A 15604-nucleotide genomic window follows, 5' to 3' on the forward strand; every position below is an offset into this window, starting at 1 on the left:
CAGTTAACTAAAATGAGCCAAGTACACACACACTCTTACACAGAAGTTACACAGAAATTGAGGGTGCAAAACAGGTTCATAAGTGTATACATATATATCCTTGCAAAACCTAAACAATCACTTTTAATTACTTAATTCACATAACAGACACAAAGACACCAACACACATAAACATAGACCCATATAATGAATATTTGCTTAACCCTTTTTTTGCACGGAATGTATTTACAGAGTTGTCAATGTGGCACACCGAAGAGAATAGTCTGTCTACTGCAAAAAATGTTATGATTGCAACTAAAATCACTGTTTTCGCTTTACATTTAACCTGAACATTGTAAAATGGGCCAATTATCTGCTGATAATTCCAAAACAATTATACATTTTCATATTTTTTTTAACAAATAACTATATAATAGGCTCATGCCAATTTATAAAAATATCATTAGATCTCTCTAGATAAGTAAATCGCCAAAAGGTGTTGCATTTTAGCCAACTCCTCCCCGAAATAAGAAAGTGTTGGATTGTTAGCAGAGCATGATTTTACATCGTCCTAACGTCTGTTTGTTAATGTCAAGAGGCCCGCTGACAAGGCGTTAATATTTTGGGTCAAAGTGTAATAATACACACAGGCGCAAGGCAATGCAAAGCATATACCAGGGCAGTTCAATGTGCTTCACAGGGTACAAAGACAAACACACAAAAAGTATATACAGTATACTGGCAAAGGTAAAATATTAACAGTTTTAAAAGGTGCAAGTACAAGCAACCGATACAAGAGATTAAAGTAAAATAAAAGTTAAAAAAAAGAACACGGTGGCGTTCTGAATTCGTTGGAGTTGCTGAATAACCTTTTTGAAAGCTGTGTGAATAGACCATTGCAATAATCCAATAAAAGCATGGGTAGGCTATTCTGGGTCTTGCATGGACAGGACTACTCTACACAGACAAAGTTACAGATTTAATGTGGTTATTGAAAGTAAAGTAAAGCAAAGGTTTCTGGCGAGCCTTTTTTCTAAAGACAAATTTCTCAGTCTTATATGTATTTAGTTGGAAAAACGTTTGCTTCATCCATTCACTGATTTGCTCAATGCACTTACATAAAGATCAAATAGGTCCATACTCACCTGGTGTGTTGTGGTTTAGTATGTGATGTAATGGAATTTAATTGTGAATGTTTAGATATTGTGCAGACCAGGTGTTTATCATACTACTCCCATGGTCAACAGTCCCCCTCTCTCTCTCTCTCTCTCTCTCTCTCTCTCTCTCTCTCTCTCTCTCTCCAGACCTTCCCTCAGTGTCTCTCCTCCAGAAGACTCCCTCCTCTCCAGTCAGCTGCCACGCTACAGGTTTCTACCCTGACAGAGCCACGATGTTCTGGAGGAAAGATGGAGAGGAGATTCATGAGGACGTGGACCACGGAGAGATCCTCCCCAACAACGATGGATCCTTCCAGATGAGTGTTGACCTGAATCTTTCATCAGTCACACCTGAAGACTGGAGGAGGTACGACTGTGTGTTTCATCTCTCTGGTGTGAAGGACGACATCGTAACAAAACTGGACAAAGCAATGATCAGGACCAACTGGAGTAAGAATGAGATTAGGAGGTGCTGAATGGGACTTAATGTCTGTGGTTTGTTGGGTATTTTAGTTTTTTGTGTAAATAATTTAATTTAAAAAATACACATTGCTCCAGGATCCCTGATCAGATTATGTCAACCTAACAAGATTATCAGCAGATCATTTTTGATTTTCTTAAAGCCACAGAATATTTTAAATCTCCTTTAAGATTATTGACCAAATCCTTGATTGTATTGTATTAACTCAACTCCTAGTAATAATAATCTTTATTTGTAGGGCACTTTTCAGCCTTAGTTCACAGCAACAACATTTGTTATCTGTACCAGTCTAATTTTTTTGTTGTTGTTTTTTATTGAACAGAGAAGCCCAGTGACATGACTGTCCCCATTGTTGCTGCAGTTGTTGTTTTTGCTCTCATCTTCATCACTGCTGCTGGATTCATGGCTTATAAAAAGATGAAAGGTGAGAGAAAAATGGATTGGATGGAACGATTATCGACAGCTCTTAGAGGGCTACGCCTATACTCATAAAATCTGGGGTTACAATACGTAACCAATGTTTTCTGATGTTTTGTATTGATTATATGAAATTTAAAATGCAAACCCCCACCACCATCCTGTTATGAATGTTCAAAATCACACATTTATTTATAAACAAAATTATATTAAAAAAAGGAATACACTTTCATAATAACATGCAATGAAGTGCCTAGACAGCATACACATAAAATTAACATTTAAATGCAAACAGCATTTACCATCCTGATGAAGCATAGGTGTGCTTCATGATTCATGTCTTGCCGCTCTGAAATCACAAAGCTCTCATCTTCTCTGGCTTCTTGGCGGATTGCAAACTAACATGTTCAGGTGCATACAAACACCACAAAGCTCTTTACAGGTGGGCACTGCCGCGCAGCAAACTAGTGGGTAAGGGCATGCAACGGGTAATATATTTAAAAGGCTGCTCACACAGTTGTTTTTGCTGTGGATTAAGTAGGCCTACATAATCAGTCCTTCTTGGGGGCCCCCTTTCAACTTATGTCCCTAGGTTTTGCCTACCCAGTTGCAACGGCTCTGCTGACAACACCCAACAAAAAAAATGTCTTGGTTCAACACGCAGGTGTGTCCTGATTTTTAATTCCATTTGCTTGGTTGTTCGCATGGGATACATGAAGGAAAAGGTTAATCATAATTTGATAATTATAATTTGATCATTTGAATGGGCTTCTCCCTTCTGCAACTTCTTTAAAACAAGCCTAAAGGTTGCCTGTTGTTGTGTTTGATGAACACAATACAGCTTTTTACGACACTTCCCCACATACCCAAAGCAGACAGAGACAACATCCCATGTGACAATAGCTCAGTACCCCTAAATCCCTTTTGTTGGAATCATAAGAATGCACTTATTTGTACATTCATAGATCATATGATCCCTCACTGAAATCAAGTGCTATGTAACAAGTGGCTGTAAGAGGAGATTTTGCAAATGTGGTACATTTGTATTGAAAATCTTCCACTCCTTTTTTTACTGCTTTTAAATCCTACATATACTGTAGCTTATTCTTATTTTGTCTGCCTTTAAGTAGCAGCATCCGACTGTGTTTTCCTATTTTTTCTTTCACAGCATTAATACTACTGCTCCTGAGCTCATTCTGTATCAGTCTATAAATAGTTCATCTTCAGCCAAAATTTAAGCTTTCAAGGCTTTCGAGGGAGTGTCCCTATTTAACTTCACGAAGCTCTTGAAGCTCTTAAACTCATCTCTTCTGAGAACGTTTGCTCAAACATGCACTTCCTGTGGGGGCGTTCCCTTTGAAATCCCAACGCAAGTTTGTGCTTCCCATGTCAAATGGAATGCACCATAAGACTTCAAAATTAGCTTGGCCGAATATAAATGATCTCTTTATCTCTCTCTCGGCCTGCTCTCCCTCCCACACTCATAGCTGCCACACTGCAGCTCCAGCTCTGACTGTGTGTCTGTGTGACGTCCGGGGGAGGGGAGGCTATTCCAGTAGAGATAGTGACCATTGTCTCACCACTGAAAATATTCCAGTTCACAACCTATGACATCCTATTGAATAGAAGTAAAAGAGTCAGCTTGTAAGTCAGTCACTCTTCCTCAATCCATTCACTGTGCATTGAAGTCAAACACTAGGGCACTTACTGTCCATTCTATCTATTCACCACCAATGCATTGTGTTGTAACAGTAATGGCGACAGTAAAGCTGCTTTTCACTCTATAGGCCTAATGATTAAACTTTGTGGTGATCGTGGTATCATCAAAAGGCGTATGAATAACGAATACTAATTAAGTCATTTTGTGTGGTATTCCAACACATTTGTTGCTTTTCGCATGTCATGTCACACCGTTTAGTCTAATTCTTCAAATACACTAGTTGACCTTTTCCTTAAAAAGTGTGTATTGACTGCAAAGAACAAAACATTTACTGGGAACAAGCCGACTCATGATCACAGACATCACGGAGCATAGATATCTTTCTTTCATATTAGACTATATAACAACAATTTAATAGAAATATCCAATATGTCTGTGTCTGTATAGAGTTGTGTTGTTTATATTTATTACCATAAAATTTTGTTAGTTTGGTGTTATTCCTGTTACAAATAACTAGGATAGTTCTTCTTGAAATATCCCCTTTTTAACCACTGATTTGACCAATGTCGTATTTATATGTAAAAATAGTGGGGGGGCACCAACCATTGCATAAAACAGAAACCAGTAAAACTACTATACTCTCTCTTGCTACTGTGTTTTTAACATGTCAACAAACAGCATGGCTCCACAAAACAAGAGTTTCTGAAAAGGACCTTAAGAGGTGGATGCATAATTCAGCAGAACAGATGATGTAGGCCATCTGCCGAAATTTGCATCCACCTCTTTTTACCATTATCACCTGCGAGGTGTATGCAGTTCTCTGCAGGCATGCAGAATTCAGCATAACACTGGCACACACACACGCATCCTCAGTCAGATAAGAGAGAGAAGCACACACACAGATGTGAAAATTTAAGCCTGTGATCTTAACTTTATTTTTAGTACTGAATATATGTTGGTATGTTTTTTTGTAATACAGATTACAAACAAATTTGCTTCTGTATTTCTTCTACACTATATCGTGACAATGTGGGAGAGAAGTGACAAGAAAACAGAAGGGCAGAATGGACTTATTTTTTATTTTAAGTGAGTGGAAGAGGGTATCTTCACTGGGGATACAACCACAAAAGATATAATGGGATTTGGACCTGAAATGATTTGTGTTCTGTTTTGATATGTCATATGTCCTCCATTTTGCAAGTAAAACTCACTTTTATTCTATTTCAACTGATCTGACACACATTTTATGGTGTAGATTAAAAAGGGCTTCACATTATTATGTAGGTTTTGTCTGTATTGACTGTTTATAAAGGTTCAGTGCAGGATGAGTGGACTTTCGCTGTTTCACACAGTTTGTTTTTGACCTTACAGCTCCTGACAGTGGCTCTGAACTCTAAGCAACTGAATCTGAGACCGGATTGACAAACACAATGAGTGAGTCCCTCATTATTAAATGTAACACATTATATACTGTAGCTTTACAGAACAAAAAGATGGCTTCCTGCAACAAAATTGTACTTGTAAGCAATAGTTATAATTGTTGTCCTTTATATGTAAACCTTAAATGTAATGGTTTATTTCACATTACTGATTTATATTTTATATTCTAAATCTGTTTTAAAAATGTTGTTTGATTTTTACTCTAATTTTTTTATTGTTTGATATATTTTAATTTTATTACATCATTCGTTTTACATTGATGCAATAATGTATGTAAAATTAGTGTTTTTGATCATTTGAATGACATTTTATGATTTTCAAAGAACTACATTAATTAAAGAATAATTCATGAAAAGTTCATCATACCTCAGCGGTTTCTAACTAATGACTATTAGTAAGACTGGTTGAACCAGATATACTGTGATGGTGGCTGGACTACTAAGCAGGCCATGGCATTCACATGAAGTTACTTATCAAATCAGTTGAGCCAGCCACTGTAGTTTAGCCTGAGCAGATCTGATGTAGATAAAAGGCCAGGTCATACCACAGAATATCTGCTCTTTGCTTGGGTGAGTGAAGGATTTAAAGGCAGCTTTAAAGTATGTACAGTAAGGTCTTGGTTAGAGAACAGTGTTGCCTGTCAGAGGACTTGTTAGACTTATGACTGCACAGCCTGATGCCCACTGCAGGTTATAATGATAGATCAAAACAACATTTCTTTTTGTACTGATGTTTTGTTTTTCATTAAAGTCCCAATTTTCACAACGTTGGCTCTTTTTCTAATACCACATACTCATCAGTGACTGTTGTTACAGTAGTATGAATATTACCTAAGCATTCAGTATTCTCACAGGCTGAATACCAATGGTGATGAAGCCACAGCATCTTGGCCCACACCCCTCCCGTGATTGAATGGTGAACTTATTTCCTGATTGGATAGTCAAATGACATGTTAATCCAAGCATCCAGCAGAATGTATCAAATCTGGGACAAAACTACTTGAAACTGTAGTTTTGTTCCCCACTTGTGGAATCGATCTGTACCTGTAAACTTGAGATTTACACATACAATTGAGTTCTCCAATTTTCTCCCATAACAGATACTCTTGATGTGTTACTAAAATTTATTTTTACAATCTATGTGTACAGATTTTTTTCCAAATTCAAACATTTAAATATACAAGTAGAAAATATATTTTTACAAGTACAAATCTTTTTCACATAGCCACAATACATTTAGGGCTATATTTATTCCATAAGCAGGGTAGTATACTCAATTACACCAAAGAGCACATAAGGGTCCAATGTAGGCCTATCATAAAGGCATACTGATTTCTCACCTTTGCTGGAAAATAAGATGCAGTAGTTTCTGGAGGGTCCACTTTTGCACAGAACACTTTAACTGTTAGCAAAGCACCTATCTTTGTAATTACAGACCATCAATCCTGACCAGTCTGTCCATGTGACATGCAAAAGAAGTGACAACAATGGAAGGCCAACACTATCAAAAACCATGAGCACTTCACAGCAAGTCACCACACCTGTAATACTCTATCTCTGAGGAGCTCGTAGGTCACGTTTAGAAACAGCGTGAAACAAAGGATGAAGTTGAAAACTGCAACACATGAAATGTACAAGCAACATACAACAATAATAGGATGTACACAAAGATAACAACCCTGAGAGTAAAACATTAAATGTACGACAGACAGTGGCCTTAAATTCAGCTCTTTTTTTTATGTTATTCTGTCGCCAATTTGGGGCTGACCCTTAACTGTTTGTGTACCAAATGCATTGACTAGACACTAATGGACAACAGTGGTTCTATTTGATCAAAATTACTGCTAGTATATTTGTAGGGACATGTCTCAACTGTCCCTAGCTAATTCTACACCCCTCACACACAGGAGGTCTAAAGGTGCTCACACACTGTTCAAGGTAAAAAACATGCAGCAAATTATGTTTATTGTTCTCATCAAAAGGAGGAAATTTTATACCAAGTAAGGTGTTTTCAGTAATTTCACACTAGAGGGCGACAACAACTGTAAACTGATGGAACAATAAGATGTGATGGTGACCTTGATGCCACAGAAGAGTGGCTTATGACAGCAGTGCTGGTTGCAAATATTTCATGACATGTTTCAGTGTTTAATCTTGAATAAATAAACCTGTTGTTTTTTTCATTTCTTGCTTTATTATTTTATCATTTAGCTGACGCTCTTTATGCAAAGCGTCTTACAATGGCTATTTATGTCAGAGGTCGCACGCCTCTGGAGTAACTAGGGGTTAAGTCTTGCTCAGGGACACAATGGTGGGAATCAAACCCAGGTCTCCCACACCAAAGGCATGTGTCTAATGCATTGCGCCATTGCCAAAAACAAACCTCTTCTTCCTTCTTTACTGGAAAAGAACTTTAAATTCTTGAAGTTATGACGTCTGTCCCTAATAATAGTGCTGACAAGATAGTAAGTCAGCTACTTTGTGCTTCTGTTGTATTCAGTTTGCTTCAGAGAACATCAGGTGGTTGGTGCAGTAATTAAAGGCAACATGCACTTGACTTTCACTTACATGGTAATTGTATTGTAAATACAGAGAAAGTTGTTACCAATGACTAATTGAATGAATGACTTAACTGTAGTGAATAGACATTTAAAGGGACAATCCCCTGGCATCAGCTGCAGCTTGATATCCTGTCCATGAGTATCACTAACAAGAGAGGTGAAGATATGTTTTCAGATATGTTCAGTGCCGTCCTCATACTCAACATGCTTGATTTTCAGCCAGGAACAGTTTACAAGGAAGAAACGGCTCACAGCCATGGAAGAATTTGGACCAACGTGTAAAACAACACTCTCAACCACCATCTCCATAACACCAAATTATATAAAAAAAACCTTCTTCTTCAAATCTATTTAGTGGGACATCCATCGGACGTTGAAGACAGGTGCAACCAAAAAAAACAAATAAGATCAGGAGAACGATAAAACATTCGAGAGACAGACTGAATGAGAATAAAATCACATGGTATTCAGATTATTTATGTGGGCTGGTGGTCCAAATACACATATGCAAAATAGCAAAACTACACGTTACGGTGATGGTAAAGTCCTATAAGGTGCAGCATTACAGGTGCAAACGTCGAAGATATTAAACTTTATTCATCAAACTTAGAGTGAAGTCAGACTTTGATTTCTTGCCAAATTTTCTAATCACTTGAAACAGTTCCCTCTTACAATCTATGAGGAAATAAAATGACATCAAGCTGCTTTCAACTTGACGTCAAAACAGCGAGAAGTAGAACAGCTTTTGTTTGTTTGTACTTTGTAACTGCTCGTCTTTGTCTGGGCACCTGTCAAAGTGTACATGGGGAAAGTTACATTATATATTATATTAAAATGTAATCATAGTTTGGCAAACTACTGCCGTGCTGCAGACAATATTGCCTTTTTGTAAAGCACTTTCTATTTGCTGATTTTGATTTAAAAATATAAAAGTTAATAATGATAATACTAATTATTCACTCTTCACGTTGAAATTGCATCATGTCCAATGTGTCAAATTCTGTGTGTTACATGACGCTGTGTGTTTTGGACTTTAGCAGCAGACAAGTACAGACAAGAGCTTTTGAAGAAGCAGGCAAGAACAGGAAACAGAGACTCAAATTAGACATTTTACACAGAACAAGAAAATATTTCAAGTCACTGTTGAACATACTGTGGAGAAAATAAGCTCTAATTATATTATTAATTATTGTGCCAGTTAAGTTTAATTTGTATTGTTCACAGTTAAGGCCTTGCTAACCTGTAGGGAGTCACTCACAGGTGAACACGCCTCAAATACTCGGAGAATGTAACACAACCAGGAAACATTGCACAAGCAAACAAAAACATAAAACCAGCTGTTTCTTTTCAGATTTTCAGCTATGCTCTTCGCTCTAAACAAGATGAAGAAGCTATTGATGCTTCTCCTCTTCTCTCATGTTACATCTGCAGGTAAGACCACGAGACACTAAGATCAAGAAATACCTTTTCATTTCCTAATTTGCCTTATTGCTATGAACACAATTATAGATACATATGTGTATGTTCAATAGCTAGAAAAAACCCTGAGGGTAGTGTGTTAGTGTGTTGACAGTAACAGTGCTATATATAACAGTAATTGTAGGAAGTAAAATTCAGTGAATACATATTGCTGCAAGTTAACAAGTACCTGCCATGTGCATGAAAGCATTATAAGGTATGTATTTTGTATGTCATTGGTGCCTTTTGTAAATAAAGTTTACATGAAACAGGCTATAACACATTCCTGCTGCTTTGTGTTCAGGGACACAACTAATATTTTGATTTACAAATAAATAGAATTCCTTTAAATTCCATAAATTATTTTTGTCTTACAGTGAAGCACTCCATGAATTTGTACCTCATGGGATCTTCTGGAGTCGCAAACATCCCAGAGTTTGCGGCCATCGCAAATGTTGAGGAAGTGATTATGACTTACTATGACAGCAACATAAAAACAGTAGAACCCAGACACTACTGGGCAAGACAATTAATGGAAGATGATCCACAATACTGGGAAAGGCTTACTCAGGACTGCATGCATTATCAGCAGTTCTTCATAGAGAAAACGGAAAGTTTCAAGCAGCACTTAAACCAAACTGGAGGTATGTCAATAACAAAATGTTTTTCCTTGTTAGTTTATTTATTTTTCTAACTCAGCTGAGTTAGTTGATGGTTAACTCTGTTTTTGAAACCTGTGTAACAATAATTTTGTAACACAGAAATTGAGAGGTCACCATGGTAAAATACTGATACTTCCAATACTATTTTTGGTATCAATACTTTGCATCAATAGCATCAATAACAAAAAATAAACAAATCCATTCCACCATCCTCACAGAGCTGCTAGCGTGACTGTAGACTTTTAGTCTTGTTATTTCATGAAAGAGGTGAAAAACTGTTCCTGCAAACAATATTCTGTTATCATATTCTTACAAGACTGTAATATTTAATCACATTCTTGGCACATGAACAAACTAGCCTGCTTATTGTTCTTCTTTGCATTTCTGCTGCTTGTGTGCATACATGAAACAAAGACCTCATTAGTTTAAAAGGCAAAACACACAGTTAGTTACAGAGATGGCTAAAAAAGAGGAGAGTCACTTGAAGTTTATTTTTTGGCAAATTAATTATAATTATATGTTATTCAGATTGTAAAGTCCCTTGTGGAAAATGTGTTTAAAAATTAAAAATGTTGTCAGAGAAAAATTATCACTTGTCAGTAATAATTGATTAGAACAAAAACATTTATTCCCTCCACTGAAAATGGAGTGCTAATAAAGTGGTAACTTAATCCGATAATTAGGTGATGACTGGTTAACATGTGATATCAACTTAAGCTGACTGTGCTCACTGCAGTCTCTCTCGCTCTGTCTTGCTTTTATGGCATGAATGTTAATGGAACAGTATTGCCAAAGCTTCAAGGGAAATACAAAAGAACAATTCAATTCATACAGTCAAATAAATAAAATAAGATAAACAAAACAGTAAACGTGTGTGTGTGTGTGTGTGTGTGTGTGTGTGTAATGGACTGTATAAATTCAATTCATCCAGTCCATCAAATAAATAAAATAAAATAAAACTCTCTCTTTCTGTCTCTTTGGCATGAATGGTAGTAAAACAACAATGTGAAAGCTTCAAGGATAATACAAGAAAGAAATTCTATTCAGACAGTTCATTAAATAAATAATCCAGTAAATGTGTGTGTATCTGTCTGTCTGTCTGTCTGTCTCTTTCTCTCTCAGGTGTTCACATTAACCAGCAGATTGTGGGCTGTGAATTGGATGGTGAAACTGAAAAGGCAGATGGTTATAACCACTATCATTATAATGGAGAAGATTTTCTTACGTTTGACCTGGAGACAGAGACATGGATTGCTGTAAACCCACAGGCTGAAATCACGAAGCAGGAGTGGGATAGAAATAAAGATACCAATGGGTTTTGGAAGAACTTCATCATCAACACTTGTCCTGAGTGGCTAAAGATGTATTTGAACTATGGGAAGACCTTTATGCAGAGAACAGGTAGAGTCACACAACATGAAAGTGTTCATACGACTCTCCTGTAGTAACTTCACAATGAACTAAACACTTTCTATCTCTCCTCACTGTTTGCTCTCCCCTTTGTCGCTTACTCTTTCACTTCCTTTCTGTTGTTCTCGCTCTCCTTTTCTCTCATAACTTTATTCACTTAAAGGGGCATTATGTAGTTTTCAGCGGCCACTAGCTTTGCGGTTTTGAGATTGTAACTTGGTGTTTGCTCATAGACGTGCTTGAATTAATGAGCTTGATTCAGAGTGCTGGAAACACATTTAAATTTCCACTGCAACATTACAGTAATATTTTATCAGCTTGAGGTTTAACTGATTCATGCTCATTACATGATAACGCTACACTGACGTGATACATTGGCCTGCCGCTTATCGATAACTACTTGCGTCTCTTTCACCAGACGCTCAGCAAAGTCAGCACAGCTAAATGATGACGATACAGATAGTGAGCTAGACTGAATATTATATGAGATTGTTGCCAGACTTTATAACAGTTAGACCGCAGTAAGTAGCATTACTGTAGTGAGTAGGTGTAAGGTCTTCCACTGTGTTATTGTCCGTCTGTTATAGTGCCGTTATGTTGTATTATTGCATTATTGTATATTGCATCGACTGAGACAGTGGAGAAGCTGTGTACCTGAGTATATAATAAAACGGCAAGAAATGTGAACTGAATGTTATAAAGCAAATAGCGCTAGATCCATGCTAACGTTAGCTGGCTGCCCCTGCCTTGCATCAAGGCTAGCATAGCTACACTAGGGTGACCAGACATCCCCATTTTCCAGAAATGTCCGCGTTTTTAACTGTGTGTTAATCATACACTGTATAAGGTGTTAACAGACCTGTAATTTAGATTTTACGTAGCCAGAAATACCGGACAGCAGAGAAAAGAGGCCGAAAAGTGATCGTCCGCTGAAAACTGAACAGCATGCAGTATGTTAAAGCTGTATCGTCCAGTCTCTTTACAACTATAGCTGCTTTTATCTGGATCAAACAGACATAACATGCAAATAAACATCACTTTATGTCCGTGGTAATAGCAAAGGTTTGTCCTTGTGATACTTAATTGTGTCTTCTAATGGAATAATCACAATTGTAGCCCAAGTGTTTGCAGTTTATAGCGTAACCTGGTATGACATGATTATGGGCAATAATAGAAGCTGTTGTTGCCGATGGAATATGTACATTATCTAACTTCTAATGGAATAACTACATTATTTAACTTGCTGTGTAGGCGACCAACCAAGCCAGTCTTTTTACCTGTTGAAATGCCTTTAAATGTCCAATACAACCCATGAAATGCAGTATTCTACTTGCCAGAAAGTGATTGCAGCCTCTACTTATTGACTGAATGCCTCAAAATGGCTTAATTTAATTCATAAGAGTTATATTTGACAGATTATAAAACTGAAATTGCCCCTTTTTATTTCAAATATAATAATATTATATTTTTAATGTACTGACCACCAAACGAAAACTTTTATTCCAGAAATGTGGTCACCTTAAGCTACACATCTGCTTTGTACCATTACATCATTTATTGCTGGCTGAAATCAACACTTGGACATAATACTGGTGTTACACAGGATAGTAATATGGATCGCGTTATCAGGTGAAATACTGTGGAAACTACAGTATGTTCCTCCGGATACTGTTAGCAACTTCTCTGCGTTAGCCGTGATTCAAGCCTTTCCGATGTTGACTGTGTTTTCACCCAATGTCGATTAGATTCTCGCTTGACCTGACAGGCTTCAGCACATGAAACTTTGTTGTTTTTTATCTGTTATAAGTGGAGATTGTGTTATGTAAGGAGCTGCTCGGTTTTTTGTGTTTCTTCATCTTGCTAGCTGCGGTGGTGTTGCTGTGTGTACGGTACAAAATCTATGGGCGAGAGGCTCCAGAGCATGCATGCAGTCACAGAAATGGATTTCTCGAAAAATCTGATGTTTTTATGTGAGGTTACAACTCCTGTTTTCATGAATGAGACTAGGTCGCCCCCTGGTGGTGTAAACTGCATGATGTGGATTTGAAGTGATGCACAAGATACATTGTCTGTTTCCAGTTTAAAAAGTAAAATGTATCAATAATTACTTTGTTTTTTTTCTAAATAGATAAATATTTCTCTTTTCTCTCCAGACCCTCCCTCAGTGTCTCTCCTCCAGAAGACTCCCTCCTCTCCAGTCAGCTGCCACGCTACAGGTTTCTACTTTGACAGAGCCATGATGTTCTGGAGGAAAGATGGAGAGGAGCTTCATGAGGACGTGGACCACGGAGAGATCCTCCCCAACAACGATGGATCCTTCCAGATGAGTGTTGACCTGAATCTTTCATCAGTCACACCTGAAGACTGGAGGAGGTACGACTGTGTGTTTCATCTCTCTGGTGGGAAGGACGACATCATCACCAAACTGGACAAAACAAAGATCAGAACCAACTGGGGCAAAAAGGAGATTCGACTTGACAAAAGTGAGAAACACACATTTAATTTAGTTTTTATTACGCTGGTAAGTGAAATATCAATACCTCTGATTTTAAAAAGTAATTTACATAAAAACATGATTTCATTGTATCAACTTTGCTAAACTGAAGTTTGTTGTAAATACTGTGTATTTATGCACACAAATAGCTGCTGTCATAAAGATTATATTGTATTTACAACCCTTCAGAAAACCAATATCTGGCCTTCTTCATCTGGAAATGTTGTAATCATGTTTTGTTTGTTTGTTTTTTAATGTTTTTTGCTTAGCAACAAAGCCCATCACCATCCTGATTACTGCTGTAGTGGTTGCTCTTGTTGTCGTCCTCATCGCTGTTTTTGGTTTTATCGTTTACAAAAAGAAGAAAGGTGAGAGAATCAAAGGAGCTGAGTTGATGCTCATATGCTCTTGGTTGCTTCTTCAGATGTTGGTGCACTGTTAAATGTTGCTTCAGTTTGCAGAGTAAAATATAAATCTTCAGTAGCAAGGACCAGACATACGTTAAAATGATTGATTGATGAACAAAACAGAAAGATGTACATGGCTTGCTTGTTGCAGCTGAATAGACATATTCAAAAGTGTTGTGGGGAAGCTACAATATCAAAATAAAAAAATCTCATCAACACTATGGAGAGGAAGAAGCAGATAAGAAGAAAAGACAAAGAAAAGACAGAGAAAAGGGGAGGGAGGGAGGGAGGGAGGGAGGGAGGGAGAGGTGCAGATCGTGAACGTAAATAAGAGGTGATGGGTTAGGTATTTACGGAAATGTCTGGAGTGATGTGATTGATGTGTGGTCCTGCTCCTGAAACTCTGCTAAGTATCTCCACTACAGAATAATCAACATAATATCTAAAAAGAAAAGTAAAGGGACTGTGAAGATTCTCAGTCATCCACGTCATAGTTATACAAGGTGGGTTAAAATCAGGGGAACTGGACTTGGTAGAAGACACTCATGGTCCTTGATTTTAATCCACCTTGGATAAAATGAATTTATTTATTTATCAATTTATATGAGAGAGAATGAGATTCAACACGGAAAATATGACAAAAGAAGAAAAAGGCATTGTGACAAGTGAGCTTATTTGTCTTTTCTTCTTATTTCAGCCAATCGCCCTCCACCTCGTAAGTAACATCTTTATTTTCAGTTTTCAGTGTGAGCTGAGGTAGTTCAGTGCAGGAAAAGAGGACTAACAGTGTGTTTCTGACCTTACAGCTCCTGTCAACAGCTCTGAGCTCTCTGAGAGACTGAAGCCAGAAACCTGATTGACAAACACACCACCCTGCACACAGTGACGTCATGTTGACAACAAAACAGTAAATGCTGTGACTGTGTTATATTCACACCTCCAGTTAAACAAGCTGCCTCATGTAGCAAATGAAGCTTCTGAGATTGTTTTGCCAATAACTGCAAAGCTTATGTGTCACATTACAACTGTAAATAGATGTTTTTCTACAAGCAACAATACTTTTTGTACAATGAGGTTATAAAGAGAAAAGAAACATGGACTTTTTTGCACTGCTATTTCATTCCTTTTGTAGGCTACTTAGGTTTTTAATAAAATGTCTGTCTCTTTATGTCAAGTCTTTTTTCTTTTTTTTTTTTTATTTAGCCTATACAGGTATCAAGGTCTCATTTACAGAGGTTCCCTGTATTACGAGTGCAAAAAAACAAAATAGGCCTACACTTGAAAGTAGATGATAACTTAAAGAGAATACTAATGAAATGAAGTTCTTGAAATATTCTGGCCATGATATAGGTCATTGACAGTGGCCTGCCCAACAAAAAATTGTTCCCATCTTAAAATGAAGAAATTTAAAACATCAATCACTGATCAAAATGTTCAGAGAATTACACAGAAACAATGGAAGACCAGAAGTAGGAATAC

At 37.2% G+C, this 15604-nt stretch overlaps 2 protein-coding genes across 7 annotated transcripts in view; both read left to right on the plus strand.

The window, feature by feature from the left end:
• LOC123977131 (major histocompatibility complex class I-related gene protein-like) overlaps window positions 1-5899 on the plus strand; it is a 17317-nt gene extending 11418 nt beyond the window's left edge. Inside the window, exons 4-6 of one of the 5 annotated variants that reach the window (XR_006826533.1) lie at window positions 1284-1640; window positions 1940-2041; window positions 5066-5085. Coding sequence is in view for 4 of the 5 variants with exons in the window: in XM_046059660.1 (XP_045915616.1) it covers window positions 1284-1586; window positions 1940-2041; window positions 2627-2709 (488 nt within the window). In the remaining variant the exon portion in view is untranslated. The other 4 variants (XM_046059661.1, XM_046059660.1, XM_046059664.1 and 1 more) reach the window with 4 other exon arrangements.
• A 2997-nt stretch (window positions 5900-8896) lies between these two features.
• On the plus strand, window positions 8897-15293 carry LOC123977128 (major histocompatibility complex class I-related gene protein-like). 2 transcript variants are annotated; one of them, XM_046059655.1, is made up of 7 exons: window positions 8897-9125; window positions 9530-9796; window positions 10937-11215; window positions 13378-13707; window positions 13988-14086; window positions 14823-14840; window positions 14932-15293. In XM_046059655.1, the coding sequence occupies exons 1-7, from the start codon at window positions 9056-9058 to the stop codon at window positions 14979-14981; spliced, it is 1113 nt and encodes a 370-aa protein (XP_045915611.1). In that variant the 5' UTR covers window positions 8897-9055; the 3' UTR covers window positions 14982-15293. The 2 variants fall into 2 exon arrangements, with proteins under 2 accessions (XP_045915611.1, XP_045915612.1); XM_046059656.1 differs by lacking the exon at window positions 13988-14086 and having other exon boundaries at window positions 9003-9125.
• The last annotated feature ends 311 nt before the right edge of the window (window positions 15294-15604 follow it).

This window comes from Micropterus dolomieu, linkage group LG09 (assembly GCF_021292245.1).
Source record: "Micropterus dolomieu isolate WLL.071019.BEF.003 ecotype Adirondacks linkage group LG09, ASM2129224v1, whole genome shotgun sequence".
NCBI lineage: Eukaryota > Metazoa > Chordata > Actinopteri > Centrarchiformes > Centrarchidae > Micropterus > Micropterus dolomieu.